The sequence below is a fragment of the Condylostylus longicornis genome, unplaced genomic scaffold (genome assembly GCF_029603195.1).
Source record: "Condylostylus longicornis isolate FDR11 unplaced genomic scaffold, ASM2960319v2 ptg000055l, whole genome shotgun sequence".
Classification (NCBI taxonomy): Eukaryota; Metazoa; Arthropoda; class Insecta; order Diptera; family Dolichopodidae; genus Condylostylus; species Condylostylus longicornis.
The window spans coordinates 454236-476539 of NW_026578024.1; the positions used below are offsets into that span (position 1 = coordinate 454236).

General features: G+C 26.9%; 2 protein-coding genes across 2 annotated transcripts; both read left to right on the top strand.

The window, feature by feature from the left end:
- The first annotated feature begins 17572 nt into the window (after positions 1-17572).
- Positions 17573-18580, top strand: LOC129611913 (protein atonal). Its single transcript, XM_055525335.1, has one exon. The coding sequence runs from the start codon at positions 17573-17575 to the stop codon at positions 18578-18580; it is 1008 nt and encodes a 335-aa protein (XP_055381310.1).
- Positions 18581-21314: 2734 nt separating this feature from the next.
- Positions 21315-22304, top strand: LOC129612048 (uncharacterized). Its single transcript, XM_055525492.1, has 2 exons — positions 21315-21436; positions 21530-22304. Exons 1-2 carry the CDS (start codon positions 21392-21394, stop codon positions 22208-22210), a joined length of 726 nt encoding a protein of 241 aa, XP_055381467.1. The 5' UTR covers positions 21315-21391; the 3' UTR covers positions 22211-22304.

Sequence of the window (22304 nt, forward strand, 5' to 3'; positions counted from 1 at the left end):
ATTACATTTCGCGTTACACTAGTGTTATTGGAGTTTGACTGGAGTGAGTAACAATCTGTAAGGAACGAAAATCCTTGTCAAAATAAAACGATAATAGCTTCTTCGAGAAAAATTTGTTTTGATATTCATGCTCTTTTAAAATAAATAACCTTTTATTAAATTTCGTATTCGTAGGTACGAGTACATTACATGTGCTTATACAGAGACCGTATCTAAATTTTAGCAACAATTTTTGCTTTAGTTAAGTGTGCTAATAAGGTTTTACATCGATTTGTCAAGCTCTTGACCTTTAATTTAGATATAAATAGGTAAAGGAAAATGTTGGTATGTGATTGTAATTGGATTGTATAATAACGTAAACAAAAACGTAAACATATTCCAATATTAAACAATCGAAATGATGACAAAGAAATTAAATAATTAATTTTTATACCTGTCATTTTCTTCATTAAACAGGACGTGTTATTGTGGGTGTTTATGCATTCAAACTATTTTTACTCTTCCCTTCCTAATTACACAGTCGCAATTATGAAGTAAAAACCAATACACGCATATAAAATGTATACATACTCGCGTATACACATAAATTTTTGTATGTAAATATAGTTTTAATATAAACATATTTTGCTAACTTGATGGTTACATTCCTCATATCAATGTTTTCGTTATGTTTCATTAAATATTTAACAAGGACAAATTGATTTAAATATAAAATTTATTACTCTTTTGTAACGTTAAACGTAAATTAACCAATAGAAATAACCTGAAAGTCGACACAAGTGCTAAGCAAACAATGGTCTTATTCCTCGTTTTGTTTCCTCTTATGTTTAGTACGATATCAAAATATATAAGTTGCAACAAAAATGTTTCTTTTACCAAAAGCATAAAATCTAAATGATTTAATATAAGTTTTAAAATAAAAAGGGGACACTGAATTACCTTGTTGAAAAATTAATGTTAGGATACTAGTAGTTGAAACATTTTGATTTTCGTTTATAACTGTATTTGTTAACAATTGTTACCTTCATCAACAAAGAATTCTCATTCAGTTTGCTTCTTCTATACCGTATTTTTACTTGAGCTATAATTAACAAAAAAAGCTGATGTGTTCCGCACATAATCGATCGCAAAGTGCATTTTCTTTTATGTACAAGGTTATGAAAATGCCCTTTCTTCAAATTTTAAAGACGTTACTAGGCTTTCAGTTAACTTACCTAGAAAAACGGGAATTTAGCTCATAGGAGAGGTTCATTTTATAATATTCGAATACCCAGAAAAACTTTGCAGTTAGTTCCGAACTCAAATAATAATTTTCAAAGAGATCCGTCAATTATTTCCTTATGTATATTAAAAAATATAAAATCGGCTACTAGTGAATGTTCAGTTTCCGAACCCTGATATACCAAAACATTTACAAGTTCGTTGCTTTACAAATGTTAAATTTCAAGAAACTCAGTTGATTATTTCTCTGTATAAAAGCAAAAACCTGAATTTGGCCCGTGATAAAAGTCAAGTTGCTGACAAATGATTTCATTGAAAAACTAGATGACTTGTCGTACTGTAAGACGAAGCTCATGAATTCGGTTCTAAGTAAAGCTTCAGTTCCTGAAACTTGGCATATCCCAAACGTTGACCAATCATTGATATAGTAAACTCAGATGTAAATTATAGTGAAAATCGGTACAGCCGAGCCTGAGATACATATTTGCACAGACAGACTGCTAGACAGGTAGACAAGCAGGCATACAATCATCTCTCTAAAAATACCTTATTTACACTTAGCTTATTTATCTCGCTTAAGCGAAATTTCGTGTCATCATATGCGATCGCAATGCGATCGGTAAAAATGTTGAGTAACAACTCAATCAATATTTGACAAAGCTTGCTGATTTTTAGAGAAAATTATTGTCCAAAAAATAATAACTTATTTTCAAGACTAACCTACTTGGTTTCATATTTTTAGGTAATCATGTTATATTTTAAATTCCGTATGTATCCTATAGTTTAGCTCATTGGCTATTTTCCATCTTAAATTTTAATGATAATTATTGAATTTTAATAATTATAAAGAAATAAATTACGAATCAAGTAAAAAAAAACGTATTGTAAAATATTCAGCACGCGTGACCAAACTTAGAACACGCGTTCCACTCCGTTTTAGTCCAACAACACTTCACAGCATTAAATATTTACTCACACAGCAAAAACTATGGATGAAATAATAATTCCTTCAGGTTATTTTAATTTTTGTTGGAAAAGATCCTTTCATTTTCAGGTAGAAAACCAACGAGATTCATAATTATTAACTGTGAAAATATAATTTATTTTTAATATTTACCTTAAGAGTTGATAAAAACCCCTCAATTTTTTATGATATTTATGATTCACATGAATAAATTAATGTTTTATATTATTTTATTGTTTTCACTTCAAAACTAAAGTTCGTTATTAAAACAGTGTCCAAAAGTAAAGAAAATATCAGCAATAAATAGGCCACTCGCCATAGGATATACTCGTAAGTAGCATTCGAAACTCTTTATGATTTTTATTATAATTGTTGCACACCGTTGCTCTGATAATTATTTCTCAACATTTATGGTTTAATAGGAGTAATCAATAAAAAAGTGATCATTTCGGACATCAAACTAATTACATTGTTATACAAAATTATTTTCATGCAAATACCTTTATAATTCATTGTAATTGTTCGCGTTTGATTTTAAGTAGGTTGAGCTTAATAATTTGCGGTGACATAAATTTCCGAAATATATTGAAACAAGAAATATGTTAAACTCGGTATTTGCCAAAGTTAAAATATGTACTTGCCTATTCAAATTGAATCTTATTGAAATTATATTAAAATAATATCTTATTAAATCTTTAATGAAAAAAGATAACCTCTTCTTCCGAAAATCTTCCGATGCAGTATAATTAATAATAATTTACTTCCAATGATATAAAAACACATCAGATATTTATCAATGATCTTAATATCTTCTAAAAATTCTAGTCCAAACTAGTATATGTATGTGTGTTTACAAAAGGCATGCCGAGAAATCAAAAATCACAAACCAAACCAAAATAGTTTTATATTTTATTTTTTTAGCAAATCATAATCGACACTCCTTAAACAGTTTTCTAAGTTATTGTCCTTATTATATTTTGATAGGAAAATCAGCAATATAACAAGGACATGTAGTCACGCTCTCGTCATTAAAAAATTTACAAAAGAAAACTAATTTTTTTCCTTTGTAAAATTAATAATGATTATCTGTGAACTATACCTATAAGAAAGTAACCTTTTCGGCAGATTTATAATTTCTCGTAAAAACAAAAGAAATTTAATTTTTCTCATGTTTTTCCCATTTTTTACCTACTTAATTTTTTGCCTATACTTTAAGCACAATTTGCTGAGTTTTACCATTCGGCTTTTGGCAATATCATAAAAATTTTGATGACAGCGCAAAAAATATACAATAAAATAAGTTGAGTCAAACCAATGTTTTGCAATATAGCACTTTTCCCTTCAAGAAGTGAAAATACTGCGTTTACAACAACCTTTCTATCTAAACTTACTATTATTAAAAATATGTAATATACATTCATATAATATAAATATAAAATATACATTCATATACGAAACTATTTCAAGAATTGCATAACATTAGGATGCACTATTTATGCCGTCTTTGGAATAAAGCAAAAATATATTTAAAAAGGTAAATTTAAGCATTATAATTTAAGGGTTAATTGCGTGAGTTAACAAAAACAATTACATATTTTAGTGGCAATTATTGCTTTAAAATACTGATCAATTTTAACGGTCATTTTTTTTTTAAAGTTCAAATATGGCATACCGCGGCAGAAGAAGACAGCCACTGCTTTTCTGCGTTCGCAAAATTTGAAAAATGCTTATGGTTTCACTGCGATAAACAGTTGTAAAATGGTATTTTTACAACTATTAAGTATATCTAATTGCAACTATTGAGTCTTCTTTACAATAGTCCGTCCGTTTCTATTTAAAAATTTTCTTCTATGGAAAGAAGTTTCTAGTGAAGATCTATGTATTCATAAAATTTCAGTTTTCTATCTTCAGAGGTGTAGAAGTTTTGTAAACATGTCCACGAACACACGCACGGACGGACAGAGTGAAACCAGTAAGCACTTTTTTTCAAAAATTTTTTGGAAAAGTGCTAAAAACCAAAAATTCATTGAAAGGCGCCAGATAATTTTAGAATAAGGCGATTTTTACACCAAAAGTTAGTATAACTATTAAATTTGTATAAATTAAATAAAAGTCAAATATTCAGAAAAGTTTTGTATTGCATAGTTTAAACATAAAAATTTTAAAATCAAAAAAGTCATTCGTGCCGAACTTAATGCATGACCCATTTGATACAAAAAAAAACAAATGTGAACAATTATTTTCATTAAACGAAAATTTTTATGCAAAAATTTTAAAAAGAGATAAAATTTGAAGGTCGAAAGATGTAGGAGAAAAATATTTAAATTTTGAGTAATAAACATATGTATGTTATTTCTCTCTTTTGTAAAATAGGTACTTCAATATTTTTTTATAAAATTTCAGATACTTACACATGTCATTTGCAAAGGAAACAAAGAATCATACATGTTCATAAAATAAATTATAGTTATTAAATACAATTCAGTTTATACCACTTTAAAATACGTTTATTGTTTAAAAAATAATTTTCGGGATTTAAAACATTTTAGTGCTTTTTAAATTTTTGTTTACAAAAAGGACTAATTTATTACTAATGTATACTATCACGTTTAAATGCGTGTGAATGACTAAATGAAATAAACGTTTTACCTATTTTTTGAATTTCAAATAGATATGTAAGCATAATAAAACAACTTCTGGCTTAATGTACGCAAATATAACATCCTTTAACAAAACCGCTAAGAATCACAACAGTAACACCCATTTTGTATCAAGAAATTACTTCAAAAACAGAAAAATTTCAATTCAAATAAATACCTACTTGTATAATTTATTAATATAAATTCATTTTAAGATATAAAAAAGGAAAGGATTTTATATTTCCCTTTGTAACTTTTATTTTGTGACATTTTATTTAACGCGCTTAGAAAATTTTTGCTACCGATCTGAAATCTTTTTTTTATAAGAGCAATGGATGCTCGAATTTTTTAGATTCCATAAATAAAAACACGAGAAATTCGAAATATAAACTACGACAGTAAATCATGTTCTTCGAATCGTAATCAAAGATCTTCTGACATTCAACTTATGTTGCTGATATTCAAACAATCGTTATTCATCTAGTTTTTTTTAATGTCTAACATAAAATCCTTTTTCTTTTTCTTTAAAAAAATATAAAAAATTAAAAAAAAAGGTTCATAGAGAACAATTTTTAACAAGTAAAATTGGAGCATCTTTAAAGGATGCTGTTGAAATTTATTAATAGATTTGTAATTTACGATGGGAATTATAATAAAAATTTCTTTTTTGAAATAAAAAATATATGTATTACCGGATTTTTTGAGCTAATTTATTATCGAAATATAACGATATTAATTTATCTAAATAATATATTAATGTTTTCAGTTGAATTTCCAATTTAAAACAGAAATGACAAGCATATATTTAATTATTCCCGAAATTACTTCAAATTGAAAATCTTTACAATTTAGGGAATTAAATAAAATGAATTTATTATGTTCCTTATATCTTTATTATGTGTTGCATAAAAAATCATTGTTTTAACAGTTTTTTTGTAAAATAGTTTTCAGGGCACATTTGAAACGTAGCATTTTATTTAGATAATTAAATTTCTTTTGAATTTTCAAATAAAAAGAATGTTCTATAAAGCCTCAAATGACAAACTTTAATTACAATTCTATCAAATTTATTTTAGTTCTTATTTTCAAAATTTTAAATGCCAACAAAGAAGTTATCCACTTAATTTATATTTTTTACTTTTTAATTTTTTACTTTCTATTTAAAATAAATCGTTTTTCCAGTGAAATTTAGTGGAAAATTGTTATTAAACTACAAATTTATAGATAAACAATATTTAAAAATTTTTACATTTGACTGTCCAAAGCAGGGGTATGGTGTTTTCAACTAAATAGTTTTTTCAACTAAATAGTTATATAATAAAGACAAAATTAAAAAAATACATATTATGAATGCTCTAAACATAATAACTTAGGTTCGTTAGAAAAAGTAATCATATTTTTGTTGAGCTAGTTAATGGCGTGCAGTTCTTGCAGCATTCATTTACAAAGCTATAATCAAGTAACAGCAGGTCTGATAATCATCTGCAATACTTGTACTTTAGTAAGCTACTTGCTGTATTTTAGTTTAGTATAATATTATTATATTAAATTTGTTTTATTCATTGCATATATGCTGAAAAGTAATATAAACATGTTAAATAAAATATCCAACTCTTTCATACTCAATATATAAATGTATAAGAGCTATACCAATATGTAGAAACTTTACATAGTTATTTTATGCTTATGCGCATCCATGTGTTTTGCCCTTACTTTTGTACATTTTTGTACATAACTGTATCTTTTTTTAGAGTTTTCACTTTATCGCTGGCTATATTTGAATTCGTTTGACTTCTGATTCAAAAAATGAATAACACAGCAGGTGACTATGCACGATACTTAGTTAAATTTAATATGAATTAAAATATTGAGTATATAATGATTAAATTTCAATGAAATAATATTGAAAAGGACCTTTTTTTATTTTAAAGCACTTCGAGAAGTCAGGATAAAATCAAAAGTGAAAATATATCGATAAATGGTTCTTTCTTTATAATATGTTTGTATATGTAGAAGTTAATTGATGTATATGATGTACGATGGGTCACATACCTACTTAATAATCAGATCCTCTAAATCTAGGTCTCCTTACTATTGTTTTATGTATATATTTTTAGTTATTTCACCTATTTTCAAAATTTTAAGATCCCCTCAGCAGTTTTTAATTTGATTTAGGAAAATACTTCAGATCTTCATATATTATACATCTTTTAAAATTTCATGTTTTTTTCTAAAAGATGCTGTGTGTTTCCTGGAACTGATTTTGATTTGAATTTAATTACATTCCATTTCCGGATTCAAGTTTCAGTGTAAAACGTCGTGGGAAATATTTCGTAATCTTATTCTTTATTTTGATTTTATTTCTTTTTATTTTAATTTGTTTTTCAAATGAATTTATTCATTTAAGCTGGTGATAAAAATTGCAATTTACTTCTAAATTTTTTTTTCTATCTAATAATGGAATTAATATTAAAGTTCTAAAGTTTTTGTTTTTTAAAATTATCAAAGTCAGACACAATGCCCGCAGGTCTTCTGCTTTATTTTACGGTTGTATTTTTAAATAAAATTTTTGAGGGAAAGCAGTATTAAGTTGTACATATTTATACTTATTTTTTTAATTTTTCGACTTTTTTAGATTTAATTTTCAAAAGCTTCTTTACTTAGTGCATTGTTAAAATAAGTTAACGGCTATGTATTTTGAAAATAGTATATAAACAATTTCAGAGGATATACTCGTATGCCATTGGGAAGAAGCATCGTGTTTTTCAAATAACCTGTAACAAACTTCTTTATTTGTTTAATAAATTTTTTGGCGTTACTCAAAATTACGTTAAAAACCTATAACACATTATATAATTATTGAGTATAGAAATTCATTTCCAATATCCTGTTAAATAACTTGATTACTAAAAAAAAAATTAAATATAAATTTCCTCTTACGTAAAAAAATTCTCATCAACTAATTCCTAACAAAAAACTGAGCCTTAATATGCTCATCCTTTTTTATCGATGGCCATCAAAAAAATTTCAAATTACTGAAGAAGCTCTCATTCAAAATCTTATAAACCGTTTCTACACCTTTTTTGACGCCCTCTTTTTAATAAAAACACCATCAAAGTATTAAAAAAACAGCGTTGTTTTTCGCGCTAAATTAAAAGGATATGCCTTTAATTAAATTGATTGAACATTCATCGACATATTACAGCAATATGGATTTCAAAAATTGGAACAAAGCAAATCAGTAGGGATGATTGTGAACTTTAAAGCAAAGATGATTACAAAATCATTTAAAAAATACACAAACACAAGAAAGAGTTAATCACTGAATTTTTCAATGTTTTTGAAGAGTGTAAAGCAATATGCATTTATTTAGGAACAAATTTCTTACTTGTTTCTTGTTTCCTCTTCTGACATTCTAATTGCTTAATTTAATGTTAATTTTTTTTATTCCTCAATAAAATGGTTTTTATTTGTTATGCGCCTTTTTATTAAATGGTTTTTAGCTAATTTCGCGATGGCATTAATAATTTATGGTATTTGTTATAATAATTATGGGTTAAAAACCAATATAAGTTGGGATCAGTAACTTACAATAAGAGTTTGATTTTTGGTGCGATATGATAGCATTTTTATAGACCGTATTGCATACAATAAGGAAGGTTATGTAATAACACCAAATTTTGCATGTAGAGTTTTTAGCGGAAATGCGTGCGTTCCTGTATTGCTGTAATACGAGTATGTCGATGAATTATTTTTAAGCAAATGTTTGTCTGCCATTCCGTTAGTCTGACTATGCGGATCAGTATCTTTGATTTGAGGAAAATTTATATCCAACTTTAGTATGAGAACGAGATAGTAACAACGAGACATCAACTTTTGATATATATCAGGTCTTTAAAATTGGATCTTTACTATGTCGGTCCATTTTACATTTTTAACTATTTTTAAGCAAATACTCAGCGGACTTTAACAAAATAATAATAACATACGAATAAAAAAAATCGTCCAATTTTTTGAGGAGATTAGGGCATATTGCACAGATCACTTTTATTTTAAATTGTGCTTCTAATTTTTAACTTTAAAAAAACTATTTTTTATTGGCATAATTTATTAGTTTTTTAAAAATTAATTGCTACAGTAGAAACTTTGCAAATTTTTCAATTAACTGATTAAAATAAAGTAAAAAGTGTTTGGTGCAATAGAGCCAATATAGCAGGAAGTACACTTTTACTAGAGGCCATTTACATTTTTGTTCATATACAGAATATCAAACAAAAATTTCATTGTTACCATCTAGCTAACAAAACTATAAGACAGTAATTTTTCGCAAACATCAGGGCTCAGAAACAAAATTTTCAATAAAGGCCGATTTTACATATTTGATCATATATCAGGAAATGAATTACGAAATTTCTTGAAATTTAATATATAAGATTTGACTGTTAATTAAATTAACTGGGAAACTTTGCAGGTACTCGGGCGGCTATCAAAAAGAACCAAATTTATATTAACTTTCATAGAATTTGAAATAAATATTTAAAAGACATTTTCATCTTATGCAACAGTTTCAATGCGATCGGTTATGTGTTGTTCACACCATATTTTCTAATAATGTTTTCTCAAGCGCCTGAAATCAACAATTATCAAAGATTTTATTAAAACTTTTATTTTCTGAAAACACATTTAACAATGTTTATCTTTATCTTAATATAAATGTGCAACTCTACCTTCTATTGTTTCTTCAATTGACTCCATGGTTTTTAAATCTTGACTAAGGTATGAAATCCTTATTCTTAAGTTTACTTTTAACAAAACAAAAAGTTCGATACTGATAGTTTCTTTTAGCCAGCCTTTGGAAAAAGTTGCTCAAATCAATATTTTTTGTAGAAAAAAATCAATATTTTTTGTAGTTTACTTGTTTAAAATGCATTACATTCAATGAAAAATTCCATTTCGGCAACTTATTTATTATTTACTGACCGCACTTAAAAAGATTAAGCACAAAATGTGTGTGCATATCATTATAAATATAAATATTTTTTCATATTATCATATTGGAAACATATAAGAATTTGTTAAAATTTAGCGTTGCCAAAATTGCTAAACTTTAGCGTTCGAAAACATAATGTACATTCATACAATCGGTATACAAAAACGCTTTGTTGTCAGAAATTTATAAGATTGAGTACTAATACATAAGCATTAAGTCCTAATTCAAACTTGTAATGATAAGTTTTCCCGAAAAACTATATTATTCAAAAAATAACATTATTACATTACATCAAAAATTTTTTCGAACGCAAGATAACGTTTATGTATTCCTGTGCTTTCTTGCAAAATGCAAAATTTAAAAATTCTTTTTTATTTTGATATAAAGGACCCCCTATCTTGGAAATTATTTTAAAAGCGCGTACAGGAAATATGATATTTTTATGATCAGCATCACCACCACCGCCATAACTATCAATCATTATTACAGCTAAGTCAGTAATCGACTTAACTTAAATGGCATTTAACTCACCTTTTAAACTCTTTGCCTTACTTTTTATGGTAATGGTCGATCAATGATTTCTGTATCCAAATGTCAAATAATGATCAAATCAATATTTACAGCAAAATATTCATAAAAAATCGCATTTTAATTAACAACCATTCAAAATTCACTTGAAGCAGAAAATTAGAGAACTTATTTTTATTTTTTCAAAATTCCTGATTTTTTCAAATTCATAATCCTGACAAAAAAAAATATTCAAAAAAACCAGTTAAAACGTTGATAAAAAAAGACATCACAGTTACAATAAGAACCATCAGACCAGATTAAATCAGGCTGGAACAGAAGCTGAGTGATGCGTAAACCAAATTGATGTCTTTCGAGTTAAAATCATTGTTGACTGTCGATTCAAAAAATAAGATATTTGTGAAAAATTCACAAAATTTCGTAAAATGTAATTTAAGACATTTTTTTATTTAAAAAGAAAATCTTGTTTTATTTTTTTTTTCAATTTTTTCACCTTTAATTTTTGAGCTAATTGAAATTGCTTTAATGGAGCGATAAACTGCATATTAATTGAAGAAAATTAAAAACGAAAATGTATATGTACATAAAAAAAAGGAATAAATAAATAGGTATGTAAGTATGAACTCATTCGTAATTAAAATTTGTCCCACTTCATAAAGTATGGACACTTTGTTTTCGGTCATTTAGAGTGCTTACTTCCTGAAAAAGTACTTAATTTAATTTTTGTTTTTGAAACTCAAATTTGCGTTCTTTTCATTTAGTGAATTGTTGGTAATACATTGAATAATAGTTTATTTACTTGTGCATTTTTAATTTGGATCATGATCTAATCTGCAAGCCACAGAGGTTGTGAGATTTAGTTCTCAAACAGAAAAATTTTTATGTTTTAATATTGGTAAAACCAAAGCCAATATATAGAGAAATTGGTTTTTGTCCGGTTTTTGTAGTATCTCAAATTTGTTCACATTTTTATAGGTATTTACTTGAAAATTTAACATTTAATTGAAATCGTTAAATCAAAATCATACCAAACTATCGTTTTTAGATATTGCCCAAACCGTTAAAAAGTCAGATTGAGAAAATTTATAAAAATTTTTATATTTTCCAGTCTAAATGCCAACATGACTTAAACTTAAACAAATACTTTGCACATTTTTGCGCACTTATGTATTATATGTACTTATTTATATGCAGACCCGTTTCTGCCTTGTTTGACGCCCTGCACGGTTTCCAAAATGTGCGACCCACCCTCCGTTTTCAAAGCAACGAACAATAAGCAATAAATCTTGCATATTGGGGATAATAAACTACTTTCTTGGAACTTTATCATGCTAAATTAAACTGTCAGCTTTTTGTTTTATGATATTTGTACATAGGTACATGTTATTAAGTTATTTTCTATAAATAGAAAATTTAATAATAAATTTAATAATAATAAAATTTAGTTTTCGTTTTTATTTCTTCAATGGCACCCCGATTTTCAGGCGCTCTTTGCAAACGATTACTTTGCATATGTGGCAAATCCTACGCTGCCTATATGTGTATCCTCCATCTAAATAAAATCCACGTTTTTCATGGTTTGTTTTTGACATAATTTTCCTTGGGAATTTTATATATCTCATTGCTTCAGTTCAGTTAGTTTTTAGCAAAAATGTTCTTAGTTTTTTCTTCTTTTTCAAAGGTTTTAATTTCACTTATTACTCTGGATCAAGTGAACGGTGGTCCATTCACTCTTCTACTTTAATTTCTCCTACAAAAAATAGGTATAAAAAATTAATGAAAGAATAAAATATCAAAAATTTCTTCTGGTCCATTGCCTTGATTTGAAAATTTTTATCCTTAGCAAAAGGTGCGTATTATTTACATTCTAGCAAAATATTATAAGAGTTAAAAAGCTTCCCATTTAATTAAATTGAATAAAATGGAATGGTATATAGTATATATGATGTGTATGGGTACATTTCATATATATTTTGTAAATATTAACAGAAGATTATTGAAAAAAGGATTTTATATCCATTTAAAGTCATGTTTACATTTTGATATTATTGCATTGCTTTTAAGATTAATATTTTCGAAATATGATGTTGAAGACCTCCTTTAACAAATCTTTGTTTTGTAGTTTTTAATTTCTTATTCATGTACCTAAAATGAATTTTGACAATAAAAAAAAAATAAAATTGATCTTAGTTTACAACATCAATAGGTACGTTAAATATCGTTTTTCATAATGTGTCCAATGAAAGAAAGTTTAAAGTTTCCATGCTTATTAGAACTTAAAAATGCGTTATGGGTGGTTATACAGATTAGAAAATAAAATATGCAAGCTCAGGAATTACATTAGAGACGCTTATAAGCTGAATAACTATTGCGTAAGTTCTCAGCTCATAAATTTTTGAATAACACAGAGGAGCTTCTAAAAATCATACTACTCCACATGTCTGAAATCATTTCAGGTTTTTTAAGTTAAGATAATAAATTAGAAAATAACAACAAGAGTTTTTTCAAAACTAAAACAATTTAATTTTCAAGTTTGTCATGTTGAATTTTAGTCTTACTTTACAAATTTCGCAATAAAAATTCAACCATTACTTTTTTGTCAAAATAAGAGATATAAAACTCATAAGTTATTTTTGAATATTTGTGCATGTGCTTAAATGGTACACTTAAGAAATTTTGGATTCACTCCATTATTAAAAAAATTTGAAAGATCATCACAAAACTGATCACATTATACTTGTATTTTTTGAATTATATCTAAATATTATACAAGTAAATATATACATAAAGAATAAAAGTAAATTTAGAAAAAATACGTTAATGGTTAGAATAATACTTATCTAAAATTTTAGGAAAATTTGAAAAATTTATAAAAGAATTAAAATATATAGAGTAATTCAGCAACATCGTTAGGAGCTATATACCATGGGGTAGATAGTGGGAAATGAGTATTTGAAACTTCTATCTATTTCGGGACGGAAGCTATAAACAAAAAAAACTAAGATATGTTAACATTTCACCAAATTTTCCTGACATGCCTGTAGCTCAGAAACACATATATATACGCCGTATATAAGTTGAAAAGTTAAATAAAAATTTAGTTGCTACCACTAGTTCCCTTTTGATGTATTGCCGGGCAGACTTTATATATAAAATTCCAAATGTGCTAAATAATTTTCTTAATAATCAAAAGTGTGAAACCGGACGGTTGCACAGATCTGATATATTCTGCGGCATATCTGAACCGTATCTTCAGACATGAAAGATTTCATAAATCTCAGAATGTTAAAAATTTTACAGTTAAAGTAGTAGTTTCAGAGCTTTAACCATAAAACTCTTTATATTATTATAAAATTATTTAAGTTTTAAGTTAAAATTGCGAATGGAGTATTTAAAAATACCCACACCTGTCTTCAGTATAACGTTGTCATTGAAAAGTCACTCTCAATTTAAATTTATAACGTTATATGACATTGTATAACTTTTATAATGTAATATGTAAACGATTGATAAAATTGAGTCAAACCAATGGTTTGTAATGTAGAACTTTTCCCTTCAGCAATTTTTTAAAACAATCTTTTTACTACGTTATTGAATTATTACTTTTAAATTCATAGATCAAACTAGTTCAAAGATTACATACACTTAATTACCATTTTGTGGGTTATAACATTTAGAGAGGAGCGGGGGTGGGGGGTGGTAAGTAAAAAATTTCTTCTACGTAAATAAGTTTTTGGGAAAGATCTATATGCATATAAAATTTCAGCTTTCTATCTACAAGGGTGTAAAAGTTTTATAAACACGCCTACGAATAGACGGACGGACGGGTAAAGTGAAACTAATAAGCACTTTTTATCAAAATTTTTTTTGGAAAAGTGCTAAAAAGTGCATGTAAGTGTATATTGTAAATAAATTATACCTAATCTTTTTTCCACTCTCTTATTATAACATTTATATCTGATTTACTTTCATAAAATCTTATTTTTAAAGATATATCATTTCGAATTTCAAATAAATAAACTACTAAAACGCCAGAACAAAGTAATAATTACTTTTAAAACCCATAATGTTTTGAAAAATTTAAATAAAAATCAAACTGATGTTCGCGAATTATAGTTACTATTCAAAATTAAAAGACAAAATAATGAACCTTTATAAAAAAAGTAAAATACAATAGCTCAAAATTAAAATTCCAAAATCGTATTCAAATTACCGTACAGAAAATTTAATTCCCTATTTCCTCTTTAATATCGTGGTTTAACATATATTTAGGTTGCAACAAACAAATATTGTGATATTTAAAACGCTTAAGTTTTGTTGTGTTTATTTCATAATCACCCTTTGCCAGATTTTTGTATTGTTTTTAGTACTTTTTCTTTTTTTCAAATAAAATTAATAAAATTGGATCGAAATTTGCAAACCTATAATTTATTATGTTGGCAGATTACTTTTCGATTTTATGGAGAGTGTGGATGATACTAAAATAACGATACTTCTTCAAAAAATTACGATACTGGATTCCCAAATCCAAAATATTTCCTAGAATTTTTTTTATTTTCACAGAGAAAAAAGTGTGCGCTCAACAAAAGATCATTTTGATTGTGTCGAGGGTCACTTTAATTATTACAATTATACTTATAAACAAAAATGTAAACTCATATTGAGAATGGACTCTTTATACTGTAGTCTCTTTTTGCAATTAAGTAAGCTATGTTTATTGTATATCATAGGTAATTTGTTATTTTATATTGAAATTTCGTTTTCTATATTTAGATGGATGTACATACATATGTCATTTACACGTTTTCGAGTTGCTCATTTTAAAGGAATACTCGTATCTATGGGTACAAAATGAAAACCTTTAGAATAGGGAAATTTTAAGTTAATTTAGGTCGCAATACTAAAACAGAAATTACTTGAAAAGAATGTTGATAATGACAGAATAATTGATTATATTCATCTTGCGTTTAATGAACGGATTATTAAATAGGGATAAGTTATATCTACACAGGAAGGATATAGGAATGTTCTATTTAAAGTAAATTTATTTAATTTGCATTAATGTAACACGGGATAAATTTCTAAATTTCATAAAAACATTGAAATAATATTAAGAATCATTTAAAGAATTAAGCAATATGTAAATTATTAATATTCTTTAAACGTTTTGAGGAATATGTAAACGCAAATACGTTTTGCTTTATACAATCCATGACTTCATTATTAGATTGTAAGCAAAATTATTTATTAATACAGCATTAATACAATTTTCAAATCAAGGTTTCACATTGCAATTTACACATTAGTCATTTCGTAACGTAAATAGTTCTTGTTAGAATTAAAATTAGAGAAATTCTTCATTGAGAGATTCTTTTAAGATTATATGTTCTTTAACAGGCGTGTGTAGTTTTATTTGAATAATGACATACATATAATATAAAAACGTTTTTAAGATAATTTATATACTAAGCACTATATACACTTACATACTAAAATTATAACTTACTTTTGTATTAAATAAGTTCGCGACATATGAAAAAACTCCAATGAATTTTACTTTAAAGTTTTATGACAACAATTAAAGTGCAATAGTTTGTTGGTAATATTTCAATTTCAAATATTTTTTTGTGTACATTTTTTTATATATGTACATAATGTATGTAATTAAGCTTGATCTGAATTTTGGTACCTTTATATGCAATTTTTTTTTAATTTTATATTTTTTTTTTCTTTAAAATACATGCATGCAAATTCGCTACGAAGTTAAATATTTATGTATATGTAAAATTTCAGAATACGAGGGTTTTACGTATATTTAACAAAAACTACATTTTCCTCAAATGATTATATTATTTTTTTATATTTGTCAGAATTTAAAATCCATATGTAAATCGATGTAAATAATATATTTTTTAAATAATTATTGTCGGGAATTTTTAATACATATTTTAACTATTATAGTATTGTCCTTATTGTGAAAATTGCCATTTTCATGGTATGATAAAGTAATAAAAGAATTTTAAACTATGACCTTTTTTACAATTCGGTAAACCCGAAATGTGAAAAGTGGTAAAATTCACATTTGAAAACTGTAATTATATTGTATATCTGTATACCTCTTTGACACCTTGAACTGTAAGAGCAATAAAAATTTAGCGCATAATAAACAAAGTTTTGATGTTGTCCTTTGTAACATACGATAGCTGACCCTGTAATAAATACTTTCTTGATATTTTTAAATTAAAATGGACGGTTTTATACAGACACACTATTATATAAATACTTTTAATTAAAAGTTAACGAAGATTATATAAATAAGAGTTATGTATCGACAGCCAGGTAAAAAAATTGACATTAAAAATGTTAAATTCTAAATAAAATGAAATTAAGAGTTTTCGCAATAATTTTGCAGCAAACTCCGTGAAATATTAGTGGCATATTTACAAATGAAAAATTGCAATTTACTACTGATTATACAAAAACAGCGTTCAGAGTTAAATGTTACAAACAAAATGTAGAATAATACTTTATTATATTATTAATATTAAGACATGCATTCTTACATACACTTTTGTTTTTTTTTACTCTTTAATGTTTACAACTCTTTAGTGTTGCCGATTAGTTATTTTGAACCTCACAATGTCGAATTTCAACAACTTCCAATACATTAAATTTGTAACAGTACCTGAAATAAGACCGCTACCAAATATTTTTTACCTGTTCCGAATCAAAAACACAAAAAAATATAAAACTAATAAAACTTTTTTTTTTCATGGAAAAAAAATATTTATAATTTTCCCAGCTACATTAAAACAATTCTTTTAATACAGGTAAAAAAACTTGAAATACTCTGTTCTTACATCTTTTTGTATGTGTATTGTGTGTTCATAAAATACTAAAGGATAAAGTGCATATAAAAAAGTTGAGAATAAAAATCTCCTGCTCTCATTTGTACTGCAACATACACAAACGCAAAATTTACCCAACCCAAAAGAACAACACATACACAGGCTTCTTAGGTTGGCGCTTATATTGATTGGTTAAAAGGCACGTGCTTATGTAATGTAGAGGGGATATTATTCTCTGTTACCTATAAAAGTAATCGTAAATCGTACGATTTTAGTTAGAAAATATTCGCTTATCGCAAGGATAACACTTCATTAAAAAAATTAATGAAGAAGTATATTCGAATTTATACAAAAAATAAAAAACAGAAAAATAAAAAAAGAAATGTACCGGTATTACTATAATTCGAATTTAACGGTTTTAAAGAGTGAACCAAAATATGACGAAATCTTTTATACAAATGAAGTTAATGGCGGAACTTTTGGATTAATTAATAACACTGAAATTCATAGCCAACATATTACGAACCCTTTCAACGTTCAAGGGCCTGCTCATTTCATTGACTGTGTAGGTTCATATTCAGATGGCTGGAATACACCATCTCCAGCAAGCTATCGCTCATCAAGCCCTGAATTCACGGACATGAACCAAATTGTACCAATATCTAATGGAATAAATCAAAGCACAGGTACATTGCACTTCAATTCAAATATAGAACAGCATCAAACACAATTCCAATATAATACAACGAGTTGTCCAGCACTTTCAAACACTTCTTCTGCATTTTGTAAAAACGTAACTTCTGTTACAGTCTTACCAAAAAAACGTATAAACACAAAAAAAAGGAAAAGTAGTGTAACATCACTGCCTTGTGATTCGGATGTGATCAAAGTAGAAAAAGTCACTACCAGTGAAAGTGGAGTCATTTCAAATAGTGATAATCTTTCTAATGAAAGTAATGTAATAAATAATGCAGATTTTAGTTCTTTTGATTTCGCTGATGAAGCATTTTTTGACGAAAGCTGTGATAATAATGATATGGACTTTTTAAATGATGAAGAGTATATTGAAAGTAACCTCGCAGAAAGTTCGTCATTTGAACACTCGAACGATGCCAACATACCGACAACTGTAATACAAACAGTTACCTTAAGTAATAGTAACTCTAAAAGAAAACGCGGTAAACAAATTTCACCAGTTGTAAAGAAAAAACGTAGATTAGCAGCAAATGCAAGAGAACGTCGACGTATGCAAAATTTAAATCAAGCCTTCGATAGATTGCGGCAATATTTACCATCACTAGGCAATGATAGACAACTTTCCAAGCATGAAACACTTCAAATGGCTCAAACGTATATAACAGCGCTCTATGAACTTTTGCACAGCTCTTAACGTTATAAAACAATTCTTAGTCAATTAAATAACTATAATTTAATAAATATAATAAAATAAGAGAATATTTATATTACGAAATATTTTACCAGTTGTGAAGTCTTCATCGAATCCCAGTTTAATTTGTAAATGTTGTTTAAAATAGGAGGCTAGATAATGCCAATTAATTTAATTCTTAAAAAATTAATCGAATTGTTGTAGTTTTGATTTATGGAACGCTTATAAAGACAAATTTTTGATATTATATATATGTATATATTATCTTTGTAAATAATTTTTAATTATGTTGAAGACAATTCGCTGAATTTGCGAAAATGAAATAAAATTTTGTAAAAGATGTTAATTTTAATTATGTCTTTACTAAAAAATGTGTGTATATGTATATATTAAATCTTTAAACTTAAAACGTACTTTTTTTAATTATGTCTTTACTAAAGAATGTGTGTATATGTATATATTAAATCTTTAAACTTAAAACGTACTTTTTTTTATGATTCCCAACCCTGATTATGATTCCCAAAATGCATAACATAATCTAATTCCCAATAATGCATAACAGTGCTCTATATACTTTTGTACAGTTCTTATACCCAACTCAATTATATTTCACGTTATAAAACAATTCTTAGTTTACAATAACTATAATTTAATAAATCTTTCAGAGCTTTTAGTTATTTGCATCTATTTTTAAGAGAAAGTCGAACACCGAACAGGATGTTCACATAGAAAACATAAATTTATTACATATATACTCGTGTGTAGGTAACTTTTACAAAAATAAAAAATGATCATGAGTACTAAGCGTACACAATTCATTAAAACCAAAATTAAATAAAAACGAGAAAAAATAGGGTTGACCGTGTGAACTCTGTGATATTCGTACAAATTTGTTATCTGATATGGGAATGAATATGCCATACATACTTATGTATATGTCGTATTATATGTAAAGTACTGTGTTTTCAATATTTATTCTATAGCAAACAAGTTCAATGGAAGCTACCAGAAAGAGCCAAGCAATTTCAACTACATTTATCAAACACATTGACCCTACTAATATATTCTCCCGTGTGAAATTTTAATATCACGGCTTTTACAGTTTCCGAGATATAGCCAAATAACTTTTGAAGTTGTATGGTAGCTACCAGAAGGAGTCAAGCAATTTCAACAACTCTTATCAAACACTTTGTCAAACAAAAACAATCAAAACTAATATATTTACTTGTACGGAATTTCAATACCACAACTTTCATAGTTTCTAAAATATAGCCAAATAAATTTTGAAGTTGCATGGCAGCTATTCGAAGCAGTATCCCGATCATGTCCAATTTAAATTGAGTTCTGGTACTTACTACAATGAATCTTTTGTGAAAATTTGGTGAACTTAGCGCCATTAGTTTTTGAGTTATCGGTGGGACTGACGGACGAGCAGACAGACAAAGCTAATCGACTCAGAATTCGACGCTGATCAAAAACATACACTTGAGTCTTTATCTCAGACCATTACTTCTTAGCGTTACAAATGGTAAGGCAAATTTAGTATACCTTTCGAACATACGTTCATATGGGTATAAAAAATACAAAATTCGCATTCGTAGATAACTGTTTTTTTTATTAAATAGGCACTAGAATATTGCACACGACTGCGCAGCTCATTGAAAAGTTTCGTTATGGCATACTTAAATGAAAAAACATTTTGCTTATAATTAGAGCGTCAAGGATCTTCTTTCTAATACAGTTTTTTTATTTCACTTTTTACAAACCGGTGAAATTAATCGAAAATTGAAGTTATTGTAAATAATAAAAGAAAGTAATTATGATTTATTAAGCAAGAATTAATTTATTAAGCAATTATATTTTTAAATTGCACACTTTTCCTGTTCTTTAAAATATTTATAGTTATATCTATATGTATGTACTTCTGTTTTTTCTGAAAAGAAGAAAATTCTTTTTATTTATTGACGGTCACTTCCCAAAAAAATGCCATTCAGCCGTTTAATTTTAATGGGCTGAATTGTATTTTCATTTAAGTGACCTTCAATAATTGGTGCAAGCAGAAATGAGTACATGAGAAACGAGAACGAACACGAACGGGCAAAATAAAAAAAATCAAACTAGGCCTTTGTTGTTTGAAAAGAATATGTGTATGTACATACATAATAGATGTACATATATTATCACTAGAATAGAATAGAGAAAATATTAGAAAATGAAAAACCATAATTGGCATAATATACCAATCAAATTTTTCCTTTGTCGTTCCATCTATAAAATTATGATGATTTTAGTTATACTAAGTGATAACTACGTTTGTTGGCTAAAATGACGTTTTTTTTTGCTATACTAAATGCTTGTACCATATCCACATATCCATACATATATAAAAAAATTTTTTTGCGCCTGCAACGAACATCGTTATTATAATTTCAATTATTTATGAATATTTGGTGATTAATAAGTTTACAACACGAGTATTAATAAACATTTCAATATGTTTTAAATTAAACCAATAAAAACGTCGTGAATGTAGTACTATTAAAAAGTTTTTGTTTACTTGGATAAATCTTTGTGTTTCGATAGTAAGTAATTTCTAAAGCCTAATTTAATTGATTAGATTAAATGCGAAATTTCTTATCATACAGGGATTTAGAAAGGTTTTTACATCAGCTAAAGCATTTAATCAGCAATTGATATAAATTTTGTGATAAAATTTTCTATAAAAGCTGTTTCAAACCACAATTCCAACTTATTCAAGTATAAAACTAATATTTGATATCACCACGCACACACCATCCATAATAAAAACACATAATGAAATTTTCACTCATCGTAATTCTTGGTTTGTGTGCTGTTGCTGTAAGTTGAACTGAACATTTAAAAATTTTTCAAATTAACAAAGATATACAAATTTTTCTAACAAGGAATTCATTCCGTTTCTTAAATATTTAGGCAAACACACAACAATTTGAATATACAGCGCTTGAAGCTGCTATTCCGCAAGGAGAAGTTCTTGACAATATAAAAGACTTATTGGAAAAAGTTAAGCAATATGCACAAGAAGCCATTCAAAATATTTTAAGCAAACTGAAGGAATTAGCTGAAAAAATTAAAAATGGTATCAACCCAAAGATCGCCGAAGCTGTAAGGAAAGTAATAGATTTCGTTAAAAGAATTGCTGATCTGGCCAATACTGGCATTGTTGCCAAAGTTTGTGTTAATTTGCATAAAGATCGTCTAGAAGATATTGTTAATAGATTGAATGCCGGTGTCGCTGAATGTCAAGCTATCGCCATGAAAGAATTGGAAGTTATTCAAGCCGAAGTTATGGAAACTGTTGGCGAAATTCAAGGATATGCACAAGATTTATATAACGTTATTAATGAGTGCTTAGATGAAGAAAACATTTTAGCTAAAGTTTGGTGCATGGTCAAAAAAATCTTTTATATCAGAGATCAAATTAAAGCTGCTTATGAATCTATCGAAGCAACAATTAATAGCGCACAAGAAAAGATACCTGTTATTGTTGAAGAAGCACAGCAATGCACACTCGCAGCACAACAAGAGGTTATGCCTGAGTTGACAGAAATTATGCAAAAAGTTCAACAATGTATTGCAGAAAACAGATATTAAAAATATAAAAATTTTTTTTATATATTATATTTCATAAGGAAGCAATAAAGAATAAAAATAAAAGTAGCTAAAAGCTATTTGCGTTTAAAAGTGA

Coding starts and splice junctions, on each gene's coding strand:
- LOC129611913 (XM_055525335.1), top strand. CDS start 17,573: ATGTACCGGTATTACTATAATTCGAATTTAACGGTTTTAAAGAGTGAA.
- LOC129612048 (XM_055525492.1), top strand. CDS start 21,392: ATGAAATTTTCACTCATCGTAATTCTTGGTTTGTGTGCTGTTGCT. Junction 21,437..21,529: donor TTGGTTTGTGTGCTGTTGCT/GTAAGTTGAACT, acceptor TTAAATATTTAG/GCAAACACACAACAATTTGA.